At 44.5% G+C, this 19,660-nt stretch overlaps 1 protein-coding gene across 2 annotated transcripts; it reads left to right on the forward strand.

Annotated features, from left to right (window-relative positions):
• The first annotated feature begins 496 nt into the window (after positions 1-496).
• LOC104562743 (phospholipase A2-like) lies at positions 497-13,174 on the forward strand. Of its 2 annotated transcripts, none has more exons than XM_061988715.1 (4): positions 497-786; positions 3,946-4,111; positions 9,716-9,843; positions 12,970-13,174. In XM_061988715.1, the coding sequence occupies exons 1-4, from the start codon at positions 744-746 to the stop codon at positions 13,131-13,133; spliced, it is 501 nt and encodes a 166-aa protein (XP_061844699.1). In that variant the 5' UTR covers positions 497-743; the 3' UTR covers positions 13,134-13,174. The 2 variants fall into 2 exon arrangements, with proteins under 2 accessions (XP_061844699.1, XP_061844700.1); XM_061988716.1 differs by having other exon boundaries at positions 9,716-9,822.
• Positions 13,175-19,660: the final 6,486 nt, after the last annotated feature.

A 19,660-nucleotide genomic window follows, 5' to 3' on the forward strand; every position in this document is an offset into this window, starting at 1 on the left:
TGGGACTTACACACTGACAAGTCTTCAAGAAATGAATTGGTCTTGGTCAGGTGCAGTAACAGGCTGAGAGGGTAATTTTCCCTCAGGCGTGGTTCAGAATTAGCTCTGTTGGTCAGTTTATAATTAGATACCTGCAGCTAACAGTATTCTTTCTGTTGTTTTTTTATAGCTTTGTCTCTTTTTAACATGAAAAATAATCAGTCTTAAAATAAAATGATATTTTAAAAAAAAATTAGCCTGGAAAGAGGGATCTATAAAAAGAGAAAAACCTTTCCAAGGGGACGCCACAGCTGCGAGTCCAAGCCACAGAAAGCCCAGTTGCAGGCTTCCCTTTTCCGCAACTACTCGGAGGTTAACCAGGGTCTGTAAGCAAACGGCTTAAAGGAGGAGCCCGGCTTAGTGCCTGGGTGTCTCCGGCTGCCCAGGGGACCGCCAGCCTAATGCCATTCCAGCAGCTCCTCCCCTCCTTCCCTAAGGCGATGCTGGGCAAACACAGCCAGCCCTCCTCTCCCTACCACTCCTTGCTCAGCAAGTAGCCCAGTGCAAGGGGTGACTGGGCACGAGTCGGGGCTCAGGGACATCGCAGAAGAGGGTGTTTCACTTCAGATGGGCGCGGAGCCACGGATATATAAACCCCGGAGCAGCGGCCTGCGAGGATTGTTACTTGGCAGCACGACGAGGTGCTGCCACTGTCCCGGCAGCTCAGCCCCAGCGTACAGGAGCAGCACTGGAGCCACCTGGCCATGGGCTCTCGCCTGCTGATGATGCTGATGCTGCTTCAGGCAGGTGAGTACCACCTTTGGGTCTCTCTCCCTCCACATACCTCCCCCTGTCCCGGGACAATCTCTCCCCTTGCCGCCAGCTTTGCCAGCTGCACATCAGTGGGGTTTGGCCACGTGAGAACAAGAAGTGCCACTCGAATGTTCTCAACTTCCCAGCGAGGGGCTGTGTCAGCTGCCTGCCTGCTTCCCCGTTTGCGTAGCTACGGCTGTACAAACCCGGCTCGTTGTCTCTTTGAATAGTTTTCTGCTACCTTATTATTTTTCCTTAGAAATACCCTCTTTTTACACCAATGACTGTGGAGCAAGCAGCTTTCAATTCATCTGAATTTGACATAATTTTTAAGAAGCCTGTTAAAAAAAAGCCATAACTATCAGCTGATAGAAAGCCTCCACAGACAGAGGCAACACAACACTGATCTGGAAGGTCTGAGGTTATACCTGCGGTACAGTTTTAAAAGGAAAACGAAACCTTGCTTTAACCTACAGTCCGTTTAGGCAGGAAATAGCAAGTGTCAGTTGCCAGAGCCACCTCTGCTCACCTCCCTGCAGGTATGCTTACTGCTAAGGTGCCCCTTTACTACTGTAACTAATGATTGGACATGCTCCTAATGGGACATGTGGCCAAGTGGAGACTGTGGAGACTTTTTCAAGGTTTTCCCATCTGCGTTTGCCTTGGCTGCCCAGCACAGGAAAAGCAGTTTCAACTGTTGGTAAAGTTATTAGCTGTGCACCTGAATATTGAAACTTACTTGCTGGGGCTGACCTCTCAGCTGCAGCGACCTGCTGTCAGCTCAAAACCCAGCCAGCTTCAAAGAACACAACAGGAACATCAGAGGCTGCCTGGATGCCCACTTTATGTCAAGCTCTTGCAGAGCATGCAGCCCGAAGTACACTGAGTCTTTTAGACTCACTTCCCTTTGGGACATTCTCTTCACTTTCATGAGCAGCTCTGCACTGTAATTACAGTTCCTTGATCGTCCGAGATAGCTCCTCAAAAAAAGAGTGGCCTTTCTCCTTCTAGGTGAGGTGCAGTTACCTTACACCAGCCTCAGCTGTTTTCAACAGACCAAGCCCAGCCAGCAGTCCTGGCCTAAGAAGTCAGTGAAAGACAGCTAAAAAACCTGCAAGCTGCTTTTCGGGAGGCCTGAATGCCTACAATGAAAGTTTTTGTCTCTGTTGGAACATTTTTTGGGGTCTGCAAACTTCAACATGTTGAAAAAGCATGATTTTTTTTTTTTAACCTGAAATCCAGAGCAGTTCACAGCTCGTGATTTCCCCTGGGGATGCTGAGAGCTGAGCTCCCTTCTAACTCCTGAGCCTCACTGTTTAGACAAGGGAACTAGGTCATCAAATAACACCTGCCTAATGTGTTTTTAGCAGGAAAGCTGAACACTTGAGTAGTGTTTAGGTGAGCAGCACAGTTACTTTGGAATGTGCATTTAATCCCCAAGGAATGCCTGGGGAAGCATAAGGAGGCAAAACCCTGCACCTGGACAACCCAAGATGCCAATTGCTGTGCTGAAAATTGCTCATTCCTGCTGGGGGCTCAGGCTGCAGAGAGGGAGCAAAGCACTGCCTTGTCCTTCATGAGGAGAGACCCTCCCTGTCCTCCCTGGGGTTTGGATCAGGCTAGGAGGACAAGCCAGGCGGGGAGGTGTGGGGAGAGGCACAAGCAAGGAGATTAGAGGCTAGGTTTTAAAAGGAAAGCAACTGTTTTAATAATAGTATTGAGCCCTAGGGTGGTTTACAGGATTAATTAGTCCCTATTTGCACAGCACTTTGAGGAAGTCAAGCATGCTGCAACATCCAAAGGCAGGTGGCAAAGCAACTCGGGTGGTGGATTCCCAGCTCCCAGGCATCACATCCTTCTCCATCCAAGCATGCTGCAAAGTCACCCTATTTCCTCAGGCTTTGCCTTTTGGAGCAGCTGTGCATGGGTGGGATGAGTGGATATGTCAGGCAGTCGGTCTCAAAGGTTTGATGCTACTGGTGATTGGTTTTGCAGTGCAGGGTTGGAGCACTGCTAAGCGCCCTTGGTGCTTCATGATAAAACCCAGCAAGAAATACTCCTATCAGTCACTATCGTTAGTGTGATAAGTATCAGCATTTGCAGCTGAGCATAGCAGTGGTTGGAGTATTAAGGGCAGGGTATTCTTGGTTTCCGTAACAGTTGCTGCGAGGTACAGCCTGTGGCTTCTGAAAAGGTTGTAAATTAACATGTGAAATCACAACGCTGTTTGAAAGACTTGTAACTCAAAACCAGTGTCCAGATTGGTTTGGGTGGTCATCCCATCCTCATACTTCAGCTGACACAGAGCTCCCTTTGGCTTCTCCCCGCCCCCCCCCCCGAATTAATGCAGCCAACTTGATGTTATGATTTAGATGGAATGTACCAAGGGAAGCAAATGTGTTGCCAGCACTTCCAAATGATCGAAAGAAAGCCAGCATACAGACATCTTGGCTACTGCAGGCACTCTATCCTTGACAAAATTTACCTTTACAGGCTTAGGAACTTCCAGCTATCTCTCCATGCAAATTACTGACAGCTTTTTGCCATCTGGTGAATGGGTAAAATACACGGAATAGCAGGGGAAACTTACATAACAGATAATATCTTGGGCAACACAGACACCTCGAGGTTTTTTTTCTGTAGAGCCCAGGTAAGGTCTGGTTGTGTGCTTTGCCTCTGCTGCTTCACATCCCACTTGAGACCACAGGTTGGCCAGTAAACTTACTCAGCTTTGGGAGCTTTGGTGTGCAGTGAAGCCCAGGTGGCTCTGCATGGTGCTGTCACAGGCCCTGCAAAGCTTAATGGCTTGGGCTTCATGATGTTCAAAACATAGCATACAGCTCTCAGGTGCAATTTAGCTGCAATCACATTCTAGCACACCAGAGCTAGAAAGACTTGCTTGAATTGAGCTCCCTCTGCAGCCCTCTACATCTTCTCTGCTAATACATCTACCTCCTGGTTATCCCAGCCCACAAGTAAGGCCCCTGCAGAGTCCCCTTTGCAGGTTGAATGTCATAGCTAATTTGATTGTCAAGGCTGCATCTAATCAACCAGTCAAGACAAGACAAAAAAAATCCCCCCTTTAAGCACTTTAATTAAAATCAATGTCAGGTGTGTTTAACCCTTGTGTGTCACCATGCCCTGTCTTTGCAGTTTGGAAAGGTGCTCTGGGAAAATCCCACTCACTGCACACCCGAGGAATCATCGATTTGGCTGGAGCTATATTGTGTGGCACAGGACGGTCTCCCTTGGCATATATTGGCTATGGATGTTACTGTGGACTGGGGGGACGTGGCTGGCCTAAAGATAAAACTGACTGGTAAGAAAAACCTCAACTATATATGCAGAAGTGGTGCAGCTCCCCCTAATCTCCTCTGTTCCTGCTCGTGTGACTGCATGGACTTGTTACTGTCTCATGGAGGGGGAACTTAGTACTATGTTAACAGCACTGGGGAATTGTGAGTGAGGACCCTTTTATCATGTGGAATTTGAATGAAGGTTTAACCATCTTCTGGATGAGAGCAGAGCTCTTGGGACTTGCTGCTCTGTAGGACAGAGGGCAAAGGAAGAATCGGGGTATGATTTCATAAAATAGCTGCACCATTACTCATAGAAAGAAAGCCCTGCCTGAGAAAACGGGGAGGAACCAAGGTATATGGAGAGTTATTTCACCCAGGTCCTGAAAATGGCAGTGATGGGAATATTACTGCTTATCGTCTGGAAGAAATCACAGTCATTGCAAGTAGTAATCAAACCTGTTGCTTTCCTTGACTGTTAGTTTACAATGAATCAAAGAAGAACAACAGGGGAAGAGGATGGCGTTATTTCCCCTCTTTTTTGTTAGTGGAGGAGGTGCTGTGCTTGTTATTCCCGAAGTTAAAAGCGATTAGTCCAAGAGTTGTTGCAATCAAAGGTTTCTTTCTTATACTTTGTGATTAGCATACAAGTAAATCTCCATTCTGATGGACTCTTGTTCACTCTGAGCCTTTTATTTGCAGACTTGTCTGTTTTTAAGCCTCAAAGACAGAGCACACATATCTGTTTATCTATAGTCAACAGGCCAGGTGCTACCAATACACAAGTGCTGCTTTTATCAGGAGTGAAGACAGTGTGCAGCTCACCCGAGAAACTGAGCTTTCCAGGGTATCCAGCCACTGGAGACGTTTCACACATTGTTACAAAACCAAGCTGTTGCTGAATTTGCAGGACAGAAAAAGGGAAGATGCCAAAGTTAAAGGCTACCTCCTCTGAGGGCATAAAAGGGAAAGTGCTCCCCAAAACTAGGGGAGATGTCTTCATTAATGCAGCGAGATATTTCACTTCCAAAGCCTTCTTTTCATATCCCTGGTTTGCACCTATGAAACCTTTCATGTAAACAGTCAATATTAAGTGTTACAAATAAAAACTGCCTGCAAAGTGTCATAGCTTTCAGGAGTAGAGATTTCTTTTAGTTTTCAGTAATATCTCTGCATCTCCTTACCACCACCTGCAGCAGTCCCTGTAAACATGTTTATTATTTTTGTTAGCCTTTTATCAACTGTCATAATCAGGTCTTTAAAGTAAAACACAACTTCACTCTTTTGGAGTATTTATTTTACTGAAGGGCTGAGCGGAGTCACCTTAAAAACTGTTTTTCGTAGATGTTGGGTGAACTTCAAGTTTAGGTGACTCTGGGAGATGCGAGTGATCAGCAGTCCTGAAAAACAGAGAAAAATATGTTTGATTTCCATGGGATGTGGATTTTATCTTAACAGCAGAAAATGAGACTCTTCAAGTGGAAATACCTCAAAATACCAGATAGTTTGTAGAAAGGAAGCTCGAACCTTTAAGTGCATTAGTTATATTTTAGTTGCAATGCTTGACTGGAAAACAAAAAACACTAAAAACACCCAAAACAAAACAAAAAACCCAAGCCATCCAGAAATGTTTTTAGTTAGGTTCTTGGCTAGGAAGAATTGTCAATGCCCCTACTCGATCTAGCCCTAAAATTTTCCATTTTATATTTCCTAAAGGAATTTCCTGATACCTGTTAGTGCAAACTACTGCAAAAATCAACGTGACAGAGTACCCTGTGCCCGTCACAGTGACCATTATTTGCTGTTCTAAACATGAAAGAAGGAATGGCAAAACTACTGGCTTTGAGTGACAAGCACTGCTTAAAATGTCTCACTCCCTTCTAGGTTTGTTTCTGAGACCTTTACAAAAGGAGTAACTTTCTTGTGAGTAATTCTGTCCTTCTGTCTAGACAGGGCTAGATTGCTTCTAAGCACCTCTCTTTTGTAGGGAAAAGAAGAGAGTGGAAGAGTGGTTGATCTTTTTATAAGACTTATTTAACTCACTGACTTTGGTGTGGAGTTGCCAGTAACTAACTTTTCCCTCTTGTTCCACTCTCACAGGCCCATCACGTCAAGGCATAAAGCCAAAACATTTGTTTCTTGTTCCCCTTTCTTTTCCCTGGGATTGCTGCAGAACTCATTGTAAAGCAGAACTCAAAGGTGCTCAGCATTTTGATGAAAACACCAAATATAGAAGGCAGAGTGGCATATATGGCTCCTCTAAGTCCTGGCAAACTCATAGGGAAGAGTACAATTTCCCCTCCCTTGGTTTAAAGCAAAAGGACATGCAGTAGTGGCTGTGACAAACACAAAGTGACAAATTCTTATCTTAATGGCATTTGCTCAACAGGGGTCTGGCCAGCTGAACCCTGAGGGCCAGCTGGAGCTGTCTGTAGCTATTAGGGCTGTTTCGTAGCCCAGATGTGAGGAATCAACATCTTACTTTTTAGATGACATGTTAGTATTTGTTTTCCATATCAATTTAGCAGTGCTCTGCCATAATGTTGTCTCGCTGTTTGCATTGGTCTAACTAAGTATTAGCTGGTTATTAAAAACTTCACAGCACACTCTGACCCAGGTGCAGGAAAGGGCATTTCCAGGCAGGATGTGACTGTCAAAGGTGGCAAAGGACAATAAATTTCCTCACTTTTCAGTCCCTGACAGTTCTTTCAGAGCAGCTGAAATTAACAATTTGAAATCATCAGTTGGAAGCATCAGATACCTCTTTCAGAGCTTTTAAAAGAGGTGTTTGTAAGGTATGAACCAGTCTTGTGGCTTCTTCTTGTTGTAAGCTACATGCCACCCTGCTGCAGTTATGGGTATCGTCAAGGGGAACCAGTGTAAGGAGAAACAGAATTATGTCCCAGATCCTGCAGTCCTACAGAATTTATGCAGTCTCTCTTGATTTCACCCAGCCCACTAAGGAGCAGTGAGTTCTCACAGCTAGCTAGCCTGCCTCTCTAGTTCTCATTTGCTTGTCCTTGCTTTATTCACAGACCATCTTTTGTCCCCTTCAAAATCTGTTCTCTCTTCTCCTGCCTCTTCTTGTTCCCTCTGAGTCTCCATGAAGAGCAGTTTCATTCCCATGACCTGCAGGCTTCTGTCTCCATCTTTTCCTGTCTACCTTCATGTAGTTCCTCCTCCCCACACTTCATCACTGACACCAACTTTACTGATGTGACTACTGATTCACTCTTCAGGCCTCATAAACTACAATTTCTACAGCTGGCTTTCTGTCTCATCTCAGCCTGGTGAGTGACACTCCACTGTGACCTCTGCTGCTCTGTGTCCCATACATGAGACACACATGATGGGACTACTCTGCCATCTGAGACTGTGCTGCAGCTTCAGGGCCATCTGAAACTGGCTTGAGGTATGTTAGCCAGGATGCCCTCAGCTACATCAGCTCCTCCAGATGACACATGCCCCAGTTGTAGCTCAATGCCATAGTCTGTCCCAGTCACATCATATGGCACATTTTATACGGGCTCATATTTTGGAGAAAGCTAAGATGTTCACACTTTCCACAAGGCTGCAAATTCTTCTCTCTTTTGGCCTTTCACTTCTCTTAAGGATGAGCCCAGGAGTGAGGTGCTAATGGACCACCAAAGATTTGACCGAAGGCATGTTCCTACCGTCATGTCCAATGGAAATTGTTCTGTGAGCTGAATAAGGTCTTTTAAATTACAGCAATTGCTGTAACTCCTGATGGGGAAAATTCTACATACAGCCTACATTCTTCATCCTACGTATATCCCATAGGGCTTAGTCCTATTCTGAAGTTCTTTGAGGGGGTGGCATGAAGGGAGATACTAGTCTCCTGCTGACTTAAATTTCTAGGTTTCACAGTACAACGAGTAACCTGGTCATAATCACTGCAGGTTTCATCTTTGCAAGCTGAGGAAAAAGAATGGCATTTGGTTTGCAGACTCCACTGTGGGATGAAATTGTTACTTTGTCTAGTAAGCCAAAGCTCACCGGGAGCTCAGTCAGTAGGGAAATCACACTGGGCTAAACTCAACCTGTGTGTAATCACAGGGGTTACCTGAAGGCTGAATTCAATCTGACTGGTCTGATTCTGTTGTCTTTCTCACCTGATTCACGTGATCTAGTTTCTGTCATTTTGTTAGAGTTTGTATCAGTGATGAATCTTCTTGTTTGTGCTTGGTTTTGGTTTTTTTTTTGGTTTGGTGGTGTTTTTTTTCCCCAGAGCTTCATCACCTCACACAGCCCACTAGCTCTCATATCTATAAGCCGATTTCTAAAAGGGTAAAATCTTCCTGCAGCAGAGGGTGATGAGGTTTGTGATGTTCCCAAGCTTTTGGGTAAGATACTAGCAGCCCTGCTTCCTTTGGGAGGCACCTTTATCCTTCTTGCAAGGTTTTTTTTCACTTTTCCAGAGGGATACAATGGTGGATCCCAGAGTGCATCATCACAGACTTGTGTTGGCTTTTCAGATATGCCAGCCTCAGGTCTTGAAGATAACAATCAAGGTCTTCAATGGGATTTAGACAGCCAGGACAGCCATGCTCCCTTCTGAAGACATCTTGAAGACATTCACATCCAGGACTCAAGAACTTCTCTAAAAGCTGTTTTCTCTTCATTGGCCCATAAGATCAGCGTGCCTCCATGCTTCACAATTAGCAGGGTGGTTTATCTGTCAAGTCCCAGTGGTCCTGCAGGGAGAGCTTCTGGAACTGCAGAAGCTCACTCCTTTCTGGCTCTAGCCTCTGATCTCGCATCCTTACTTGACCAGCCTTTGGTAGAGAACCTCGCTAAGTGCTGAATGTCTTCTTGGTGTGTTTTAAGTCACTGAACTACCAGACTAAAATTCAAGTGGGGTCAAGTTTTCTGTAAAATCTGAATTAAGTGATAGTGGGAATTATCTCAGTGACTAGTCTGTAGGACAGGTATCATCAGCTGCGATAGTCACCCTCAGCCCTGTCTATGGTCAAGGAAGATGGTCATCACACTTTCAAATGCAATATTTTTCACCTACGTTAGATCTCCTCAGCTTGATAATGTGAACTGTGTCCCAGACATGCATAAAGACAGCATAGATCAATGCCTTAAATGGAGATGTTTATATTTAGAGATCTGAAGTTAACTGATATAAATCCTACTGTTAAGGCTGATGAGTTTGTAGCCAACTCTCAGAAACTGGATGGGCCAAAGAGCACGTGGCAGGTCCAGGTGATCTGAAAAGATGAAGATGCTTTGGAATTAACATCCCAAATTAAATTCTGAGATGAGTCTGAGCATAAGACAGCTGGCCACAGTCATGCACCTCATAACAATACTTCAGCTCTGTTTCTGTGAGTGGGATTACCATGTGTTGACCTGCGTTTCTGAGGGCAAAAGATTGGAGGAAGAAGCATGGTGGTCTTGGGAGCAAATATGGCAATAATGAACTCCTGAGGCAAAGAGATGCCAGGACACTTAGCCCATCAACAGACAGTTGACTGATAGGATGGGGCAAACACTGTTGTAAGCAGTGCACGAGTGGAGTGCTCCTAGAGTACATGCAAGCACGCCTGAGGAAAACATGCAGGACTCCTGAAGCCAAACTACCTGTTATTCTCTCCCAGGTGTTGCCACATGCATGACTGCTGCTATGACAAGGCAGAGAAGGAAGGCTGCAGCCCCAAGACACAGCGGTACCAGTGGGCATGTGAGAAGAACACCGTGCAGTGCAGTAAGGAAATACTTGCTCGTGGTGGGTTTGTTTCACTGCCTCCTCTGTGGGCTCATGGGCTGACCTAAGAGCTCTGTGGGCCTCAGAGGTAGGTTTGGATGTGCTGAGATGGTTTTAAAGCAGCTTTGAGAAATGTCTGTTCTCTTCTGAGCTCTCTTCCCATCACTTACCTGAATCTCCAAGAGGCTTGCAAAGAGTCTCTAGTTGAAGCCGGGAGGAGAAAGGCTGGAGACGTAACATCACCTGTCTTGGGTAATCTGAGTGCTCCCTAGGCTGAAGTGCAGGAGTGGGGGCCATGGATTCAACAAGCCATCTCAGTTTGGCAAGGATGCAGATGCCTCTCTGGAAGCTCTCTGTCTGCCTGCATGAAGCACACCTACTCCTGACTGATACCTTCCCAAAGCTGTGCAATGGTCTGCCTGGGATCACATCCGCAGAGCTGCTCTTTCTGTGGCAGTTTCGGCTCTCTCTCTCCAGCAGGAACATTGACTGTTTTACTTACCATCATACGCTGCTAGAGAGGAGCCATGCTATTACACATGTCTATAAGACAGGTTAAATAGGGTACCAGCCTGCATCTTTGCCTGTTGTGGGACTCTTAGCTAAAGCTTGAGGGCTCCAGTGGGGATTTTGAAAGTGCATTGAAGAGTCAAATGCTCTCGAATGTTGTGGGCATACAGAGAGTGTAGGCTGTGCTCAGCTCTACAGCTGGTACCCAGACAAGAAGGTCTTGAATTGCACAGTCACAGCCCATCAGTGGCTCACACCAGTTTGTTTTGACATACACCAGATGACTTGAGTCTTAGAATTTGTCACTTCTATTTCTAAGTCTCCAAAAAGTCCCTGATGGTGAAAACCATTGTAGAACGCTTTGAAAGTCTGAAAAGGAACATGTGAGAGTAAAACTTGCCCTCATACCATCAAAGCTACTAGCTCAAACATGAAAGTATTATTTCTACCTTGTCAGAAGACCATATTCTACCAGTGCAACCCTCAGCCTCTCCAGCAGCTGGAAATGTGCCAGCAGATACAAGGTGCCAGCAGAACACATCTGCAGTTGCTCTTTTCCAAGTGTCAGAACAAACTATTAGATACAAAGTACTGGCTAAGGAATGTATTGCTTTAATGTATAACTGCTCTCCTTCCTGCTTACCCAAATGTCCAAAACTGGTTGACATTTTCTGCCAGCTGTTTTGAAATGGTAAAAAAAAAAAAGGTTCTATTTCTTTTTGCTCTGAAAGAGCAATCTTAGTTGTGGATGTGAGAGGTATGACACATTTGAGCCCTGTGCAATGTATATCCCATGAAAATGTGCTGGGCTGCGTTGGTTCTGACTTAACAAGCATCGGTGAAACAAATGCCATTAATTCCTTAACTGATGTCCAGGCAAGGCCTGAGAAGCATCCATTGACTGGTTGCCACAAGCCCTCCACAGTCTTCACTGCTCCTGACATCCTCCGTGGGGAGGAACAATAGAAATGTGTTCTGAAGGCACTTCTCCTACCCCAGGCTACCACACAGCAGGTTTTGCTGACGTGAGAAGTTGTAAGTCTGACCCCATTCCAACAAAAGGAATGAAGAGTTAAATTTCCAGGCATGCTTGCTTGGCCTAGGGTAGTGATGTCCAGAAACATTAGAAGCCGAACTGCTTGCACTTTCCTTTCTACACAAGAGGAAATAACTGCTTTTGCCTGGCACTGTGTCATAAACACAGATATTTTCAGGCAAATTAAATAGAAATTAGTTTTGACTACTGTTAGGCAGGTTTTTTTTGGGGGAATGAAAACACTGCCAAGCCTGTGTTCTTCAGATATGCCATCACGTGTAAGTGAATTCCATTTGATAAATATCTGGACTCTAGAAAAGGCTGGTCAAAAAAACTAATCATTGTCCTCTAACAGAAATGACTGCCAGGCCAGAGGCTCGTACTTGCTTTAGACAAGCAGTGATTGGCAAGGCACAGGAAGAACTCAAGCAGCAGAGGGGCAAGGAGAAAATCAAGCAAGACTGGTAGCTAAGAAAAAAAGTGGCCTTAGCGACAGAGTACTCCATTGAAACAGAGTACTCCTTGAAACACTCTTTACTGGTGAACATGTGGTTCTTTTCAGAAAAGCTGGAGGAGCATGTGCTCTTCCTATATATCAGATACAGGATTGATCCAGCAAAGTCCAGTGAAATCTAGGAAAATTACTGTGCTCATTGCATTTGGGTTTGGAGCAAATCCCATGTGCAGTGGTATGAAGTCACACATTCAGCTTTACCTAGCGCAGGGTTTGGTGTTGGATAACCTATAGCAACAGTCTCAAATAAACAAGATACCATGCTTTGAAGGTAATATTAGTCCAATGGCTGCATTTAATCCACCTTATAGATGGAAGAGGGTTCATTAAACCAAAATCAATCATTTGCAATGTAGCCACCTGAGTTAGTTGCTTTGATGTTCCTTTCCTAGTCATGTAGTCATATAATTGTATTATAAATAGTTCCATACATATGATTTCGATCAGCTTCATTAGCCTCTGACTCATAAAAATCAGGTTCCTGACCATGCTGTGGACTTCCTTGGCTCCTCTGCCATGATCAGAGAGATGTAAATGCAACTCATGAACCGTGAGTGAAGGATGCCTGGTGGGTGCCCTCAGGTTTCCAAACTCCCTCTGGGAGACTCTTCCTTTCAAAGCAGCTTTTTTTTTTTTCTTTTGAAATTGGTCTGATGTGGAGAGGGAGGAGTTAAAAGGAAAGCTGACTGACCGAGGGAAAATGGAACATTTTTAGCTCAGGCTAAGCTAAAGTAATTTTTCTTTTTAATCTTCAGCCACTGAACTAAAGCCCTATTCTTCACACAGTTATAGAAGTGGGGAGCATTCTGTGCTGAGCAGATTTTGATAGGTATTGTCAATTCACATTTAGCTGCTGCTTTCTGATGCTGTTATAGTTAAAGTCATAGTTAAGGTCAGACCTGCTGACAGAGACGGGACAGAGGAGGGTCAGATCCACATACAACATGATATGTTGGTCCTCTCTTCCTACTCTTACAGCCTCTATTCCATAAGAACGGCTTTATTAGGGAATTGTTCCTCTTAAAACTGTTTCTTGCCTTTGTCTGATATGGAATCTCTCATCCTCTGCTCACATTTTCTTTTGCAGATAACCTGACAGACCGATGTGAAAAAATGGTGTGCCTGTGTGACCAAGAAGCAGCTAAGTGCTGGGGAGCAGCTCCGTACAACCCACACTTGATCCTCTGGCCAGACTTTTTGTGTGGACAGACTCACCCCACCTGCCATTTCAGATATGGGGGGCCAGAATAGTCTTTGTAGAACCTTTCTTCTAATCCTTTGAATCTGAAAGTGTGGGAATAAAATTTTACCTCTTTTACCAGAGCTAAAAATGTTGTGAGAGAATTTCTGTCAGGCCAGGGTTTATGGAGAGAAGAGACAGGGTAACATACATGCTGAAGTAAGGATAAGATTCTACTGTGATCATGACCTTTGTAGAAACAGAAGTGCAGAGGAGACACATTACCCATCGCCAAATGGCTTTTTGGTACTTTCACATTGCTTGACCTTCGAAGGGTGAGTGTCAGGAGGATGGAGCCAGGCTGTTCTCAGTGATGTCCTATGATGGGACAAGGGGCAACGGGTACAAGCTGGAACGTAAGAGGTTCCAAAGAAACACAAGGGAAAAATTCTTTACTGTGAGGGTGAGGGAGCACTGGAACAGGCTGCCCAGATGGGTTGTGGAGTCTCCTTCTCTGGAGACATTCAAAACCCACCTTGACAAGTTCCTGTGTGACCTACTCTAGGACGTCCTGCTCTGGCAGCGGGGTTGGACTAGATGATCTTTCGAGGTCCCTTCCAACCCTTAAGATTCTGTGATTCTGTGTGATTCTGTGAAAAGCAGAGTCTGGCCCAGGGCAGGGCTCAAAACTTCCTTCCAATGGGGGGATGTGTGTGAGTTTATATAGCCCCTTGTCTTTTTCCTCACGTTCCTTGCCTCACAGCACTGTGGGTGCTTCTGAGGTGTGTTCAAAGGTAAACGGAGTTATACTGGGCTGCTGCTGTTGAAAGGCCAGCAGGGTTTTCTGATCTCTACATACTAGTAGGCACACACATACTTTGCAAATGAACATATTCCTTGTCTACTACACATGCTTCAGAGCTGATACAGTGCTGTCCTATACATACAGGAGACGTTCTGCTCTATTGGCATATCCCTTGGTGACTGACCACCAGGGAGTCAATTGTCATGTCAGGAAATGGGGGCTCTGGAAAGCATTAGTCATACCAAGCAAATATTTCATCATTCCTTTTTGTTTTGCTTTTTTTTTTTCTGAGAGTATTAGAGGCTAATATGGAAACTGAAGTTTCCTGCTGACAGGAGTAAAACAAAACCACATATTTTTTCAGCCGGGGTAGCTTTGTTCAAGTGGGCCTTCTTTGCCTCTTTGTTACAAGCCTGTAAGCTGGAGCAAGCCAATGGGACAAGAGAGCTGCAGTTGCATCCCCAGAAGTAATACATTCAGTTTCCTCAGGTAGGTGTTTGCAGCTGGGGAGCTGCAGGGCCTGGGTAGGTCAAGCTCCTTCTATCTCTTCTGAAGCCCAGCTGACAAACTTCAAGTGCCAACTTTAAAATGAGAAGTAATGGCAGGAAACGGCACAAGATGCCTCATCAGAATCTAGATTTAGAGATATGTGGCCAAACTAAGTGGGATTTTGTCAGGTGTTCATATGGATTTATTCACAAAAGGCTGTTTTGCTCCTTGCTGCTGAATATGTCACTGTGCCTGACAAAGCTGCAGGAAAAGAAAAGCCAGACTAATAAAAATGCCAAATACAACAAGTACTGAGGCAAAGGGCTTTATTCCATCTAGAGCTCCATTTTTGGCTTATAGGGCATCAGAAGTTGGCCCACCTGTAAGCTTTGCATCTTCCAGCAACTCCCGTAATGCTGCACCTCAAGCTACGCTGGGAAAGAAGGAGGAAGAGCACGAGTGAGTGATACAGAGTTAGTACAACGCAATAAACTCTTCCAGGGCTTTCTGGCAGCTAAAGAAGTTGTGAACTCTGTTCATGCAGAGCGTTCGCAAAGGGATGATGCTGTGTGGTCTTTATCAGCCTCGGGCTGCTGATGTGCTTCTCAGCAGGGGCTGGTGAGCCTTCCCGGTAAGGTGGGCAGAGCTCGTGGCCGTGGCCGTGCCCCCGCCACTCTGGCCATTAGGTGGCGGCAGCGCTCCAGTGAATGGGAAGAGCGGCTCTCCCCGCATCCCTTCACGGAGGAGAGGGGTTTTTTTCAGCAAGGTTTTTGGTTGCCGGGAGAAGAGATGCAGACCACACGGCTCTCTGCTGAAAGCAGAAAGTCAGCTGAGCTGTCTGAAATGCTGACTGCATGTTGGGTTGCACAAAATGAGAACTAAGCCTGTTTCAAAATCCAGCTTTCAGTGTCAGTCTACTGTAATTAAACCAGCAGACAGAGATGGAAAAAAATAGGTGAGCATTTGTGTATATCATACTCTTCTAATGTCATTTCTTTGTCTTATGTGACAAAGCCATCCAGTTTTCCCAACCCGATTGCCAAGATATTACTGAGCTTTACAAACCACATGTCATGCATACACTTAGGCCATCATTGCCTTTATGTGCATGAGCATTACAAAAATCCAGATGTAAGCATGTAGTTGGTGGGAGGAAGAATCATCCTTCAGCATAAATCTAAAAGAACCAAAGAAGACCCAGGACTTTGTTAAAAGATGCAGCATCTCATTGAAAAACTCTTGGCAGAAAGTGGTAGTTAAAGAAAATCCTATTGTTTTGTTTACAGGTAACTTGTTAGGCTCATGCATGAAGTTCAACCCAAGATAAATGAAGAACCATTTTAAAAAGAGATGGAATATTGAGCCAGCCCTGTTAGAGTTTCATCCACGCTGCTTATTTCCTGAACTAGATCCCAAGTCTGACTAGGGGTAGGTAAACAGATAATTCCTCCTTAAGAAAAAAAAAGAGGAAAAAGAAAAAAAGCCTTTGGAAATAAGTGATTGGGTTCATAGCAAGAGACTCCAGGTTTCAGTTTGTGTGCCTTACCTTGGTGAGAGCCTTGTCTCATGCAGAGGACACACCTCCTCAGCTTTGGGGTTAAAACAATGATCAGAACCACTACGCCTCCAATACCAGCTGCCACAACTCCAATGATTGTTCCAATGGATTCTTCTAAACCAAATAAGCCTGGGAGAGAAGGGATGGTAGAGAGCATAAGGTAAGATGTTGTCCAGGCGAGTACAGGCAATGCAGTCAGCATCTTTTCTGCAATGGCTGCAGAGGAGCTGCTTAGTATGATATCAATTATGCTGATGTCTTGTCTGACATGAAATCATGGGCCTCTACACAGGAGACAGTGTATTGAACTACAGAGGTATTGATTTTTTTTCATCCCTAGGAATCTGCTACACTTCCTGGGGATTCAGGGATTGGATAGCCCCATCTCCCTGGCAATCTCCTTGAACAGCTGGATGCTATGGGATGCCAAAAGATACTGCTGTCTGAATTAATGTGACTCATGCCTATATGCTTTCTTTTCAAATGGAAAAAAAAATGCTCTGACAATTTGGAGAAAGTCATCAGTCTCCCTGCCCAAAGACTGCGCCAGAGGGCAGGCAGAGCTTTGCTGAACACTTTTCTTTGATTTGTAGCTCTTTGGGACTGTCACATGGCACAGATGAGGTGATCCCATTTTCTTTGAGATAAGAATGTGTTGGCATTCTGGCTTTATTATTTGTTGGGACTGAGGATGGTGCAGGAAGAACCTTTGGTCAGGTGAGCACAGTAGGATGGACAGTTACAAAGGTTATGTGACACGCTATGGAGAGCATCTGCCTTGTAGCTTACAGTCTACCAGAGTAGGAGTGTCTTTTTAGAGAGAGGGAAACGGGTTGGCAATGGCACACCACTGACCTGATTTTAAATGACTGCTTCATGCTCATGGTACTCATTTTGCCATGTGACTCAACCAGGAAAGGTAATAGAAGAATGGTTAAAAGCCTTCCAGTTTTATCTACAATTACAGTACGATCAGGCATTCACTACACAGTTATATGTGGTTATATTTAAGCTTCACTCACACACAGATCTCCAAGCATCAGGCCACCCATTCACAAGAGCAGCCACTACTCTGTGCTACCTGACCAAATGGATGGACATCCAGTAAACTGGCTGTAGCTCATCAGTGAAAAACCCACTCCCTTCTCCCACATACAGGGAGCTATCTTGCAGTGAAAATCCATTTGTGGGGCTGCTTGATTCATCAGCAAAGTGAGGGCAATGAAGCTGCTGTAGGACCATTTCTTACTTTACTTGAAAATAGATGTCATTTGTTTCCTATAATGGACAAGTTAACAGAGACAGTTAATTTCTCTTTTTAATTTTAGGTAAGTTTTTTGGACAGTCTAGACTTGTGGCAGGTAACATTTCTTTATGAGTTCCATTTCTCATATTCTCTTGTCCTTTTAGCTCAGGCGTAGTGCAGAAATGATCTATTTCGTCTTCTCGGGAAGACAGAAGGCAATTACATCGGCCAGAGTGCAGACATTGCAAGAGTAACCTGCACTGTGAGACTATGAGATGGAGGCAAGGGGAGCAAGCCCTTGCAGAGGTGGATGGTTTTCTTGCCTTGTTAGTGCTCAGTTTAAACTGAGTAGGTTTATAAAAATTAGTAAGAGAAGAACTAGTTTTCAAAAGGGCAAAGGCTGAGTGAATCTCTGTGAACTAGAGGCTTTGGTAATGAGTAAGTGGAAAATGGCACTTGCATAATTTACTCGACACAGAAGGTGGTCTTTTTTGTTAATTAGATAGTAAGATAGCAAACCTTCTGATATGTTGATTTTTTGGGACTGGAATGTGTTTAGCCTTCAGGAGAAGAAAAGCTGCTTTGACATTTCCAGATGATAAAGGCAAAGCAAGTTATCTCCTTATTTAACATACCTAGTGTCTATTTGTGAGGGTAAGAAAACATGGCACAGGCACTTTTAATGCTACTCTGATTGTAATGTGAATGAAGTTAAGCAGAAATAACACAATTCGATCCTCATGTTTATTGTGGGGTTATTCAAGTCATCCAGAGTTAAGGAATATGAATATGCAAGTTAGGGTTGGGAGAAACAATGTCAAAAAAGAGGAGTTTGGAGCTGTTCCCTGAGATGGTCTCTTGACACCTGTCAGTCATGAGGGTCCTGCCAAACAAAGCTGTGAGTACAAGATAACTTGACTGTTTCATTCTTGGCATTGCCTTTGATTTTAGTGATAAAATCATTACTTCTTTTTGTTTTTGGTTGTAAATGCCTCTTCTTATGATAATGCCTGTGTAACTGTTCAGAGGCAAGCCAATCAAAATTAACTGGTCTAACAAAAATATTGAGAAATGCTACAGAGCTATTACCTTCTATGACACTAGGCCCTCACTCCCAGAAGCCAAACAAGCCAGCTTCCCTCTTACCACAAGAGTGTAGGCCAGCTTTGGAAGAGAACAAAGAAGAACTTAATTAAATAATATTAAATATTACCCAGAGCCCTCCTGATCCTGAGCTTTGTGCCATCTCCTGTCACCACCTTCCCATCTGGAAGTGTAACTTCACAGAAGTAAATACCATGGTCACCGATTGTCACGTTGAGGATAACAAGGGAGACGTCCCCTTGTAACAAGTCTCCACTCATGAAAACCCTGGAGTTGTTTGGCAAGACAGTCACATTGTTTTCTATCAGGTCCATCTGCCCCTTTTCATCTTCTTTGTACCACTTCACCTTCAGGTCAGTCAGGAAGAGGTGTCGGTGACCATTAAAGTGGCAATTTAGGACCACAGTTTCACCCTCTTTGGCTTTTTCCTTGGCTGGTGTTTGAGTCACCAAAAGGTGCCATGGCTTAGGTGTTGTCAACAATGAAGGCTGTGCTGTTAGATGAGTAACAGCTGCATTCTCCTTGCTTGCATTTCCACTGCTAACACCAACATCTGTACCAGGAAAGAGAAAGAAGAGGAGGGTTGAGGATGGTGGGATGACAAATCTTCCATCTGCTTCTGACTTCTAATCAGCACAAAGAATGATTCCTGGAGTTAGGATTTGAGGGTAGTAATTATGATGATGATGGGGATTTTTTTATCTAGTTTCTGATTAGATTGTGTCCATGTGTACAGATAGGTCTCTTACTGCTCCTCAGTTCCTTTCTACTGCTGCACTAGGGGAAGAGTAATGTCATTGTCCAGTGGCTTTGGGTTAAGTTTAGCTACGTTTCCACCTGCAACACTAACTTCTTTCTTCTCAACCGCAAAAGTTCCAGAGCCTGACGATGCTGCCTCAACTGCTTTTGAGGCAAAGCAAAAAAAGCAACATACACTTACACACTGGCAGCTCTGTTCTGACAAGTATGGTGAATATGTGTGCATCCTAACGTAACTGTCTGTATCACAAAACACAATGTGAGCTTCTTAGAAGTTTTGTCGTGCACTTCCAGTTTCAGGATAGGAAATCCTGAAATTGTGGGCAGAATCTCCATTGCTAAAGACTGACCTCCCTAGCAGGTTCTATCAGTGACCCTGAGGACTGCACCTGAGCATTCTGCAGGTATTGGTACTGAGGGTGACATCCATTCTCCGTGAAGGGACCACATTGTCTTGCTACCCCTTGTTTCAAAAATACAGACAACATGCCTACAGTATGGATTTAAACCTGCCTCCTCTCACTCAGCTGCTAATCATAGTATCAAACAGCCTTTATCTAGATCTCATTTCTGGAAACAAGCCTGGGCTCAGATGATCAGAGGAATAGTTGCTGTCTCAAAAAAAGGGGAAAACAAA

Source organism: Colius striatus, chromosome 1, assembly GCF_028858725.1.
Source record: "Colius striatus isolate bColStr4 chromosome 1, bColStr4.1.hap1, whole genome shotgun sequence".
In the NCBI taxonomy this organism is placed as follows: Eukaryota; Metazoa; Chordata; class Aves; order Coliiformes; family Coliidae; genus Colius; species Colius striatus.

Coding starts and splice junctions, on each gene's coding strand:
- LOC104562743 (XM_061988715.1), top strand. CDS start 744: ATGGGCTCTCGCCTGCTGATGATGCTGATGCTGCTTCAGGCAG. Junction 787..3,945: donor GCTGATGCTGCTTCAGGCAG/GTGAGTACCACC, acceptor CTGTCTTTGCAG/TTTGGAAAGGTGCTCTGGGA. Junction 4,112..9,715: donor CCTAAAGATAAAACTGACTG/GTAAGAAAAACC, acceptor ATTCTCTCCCAG/GTGTTGCCACATGCATGACT.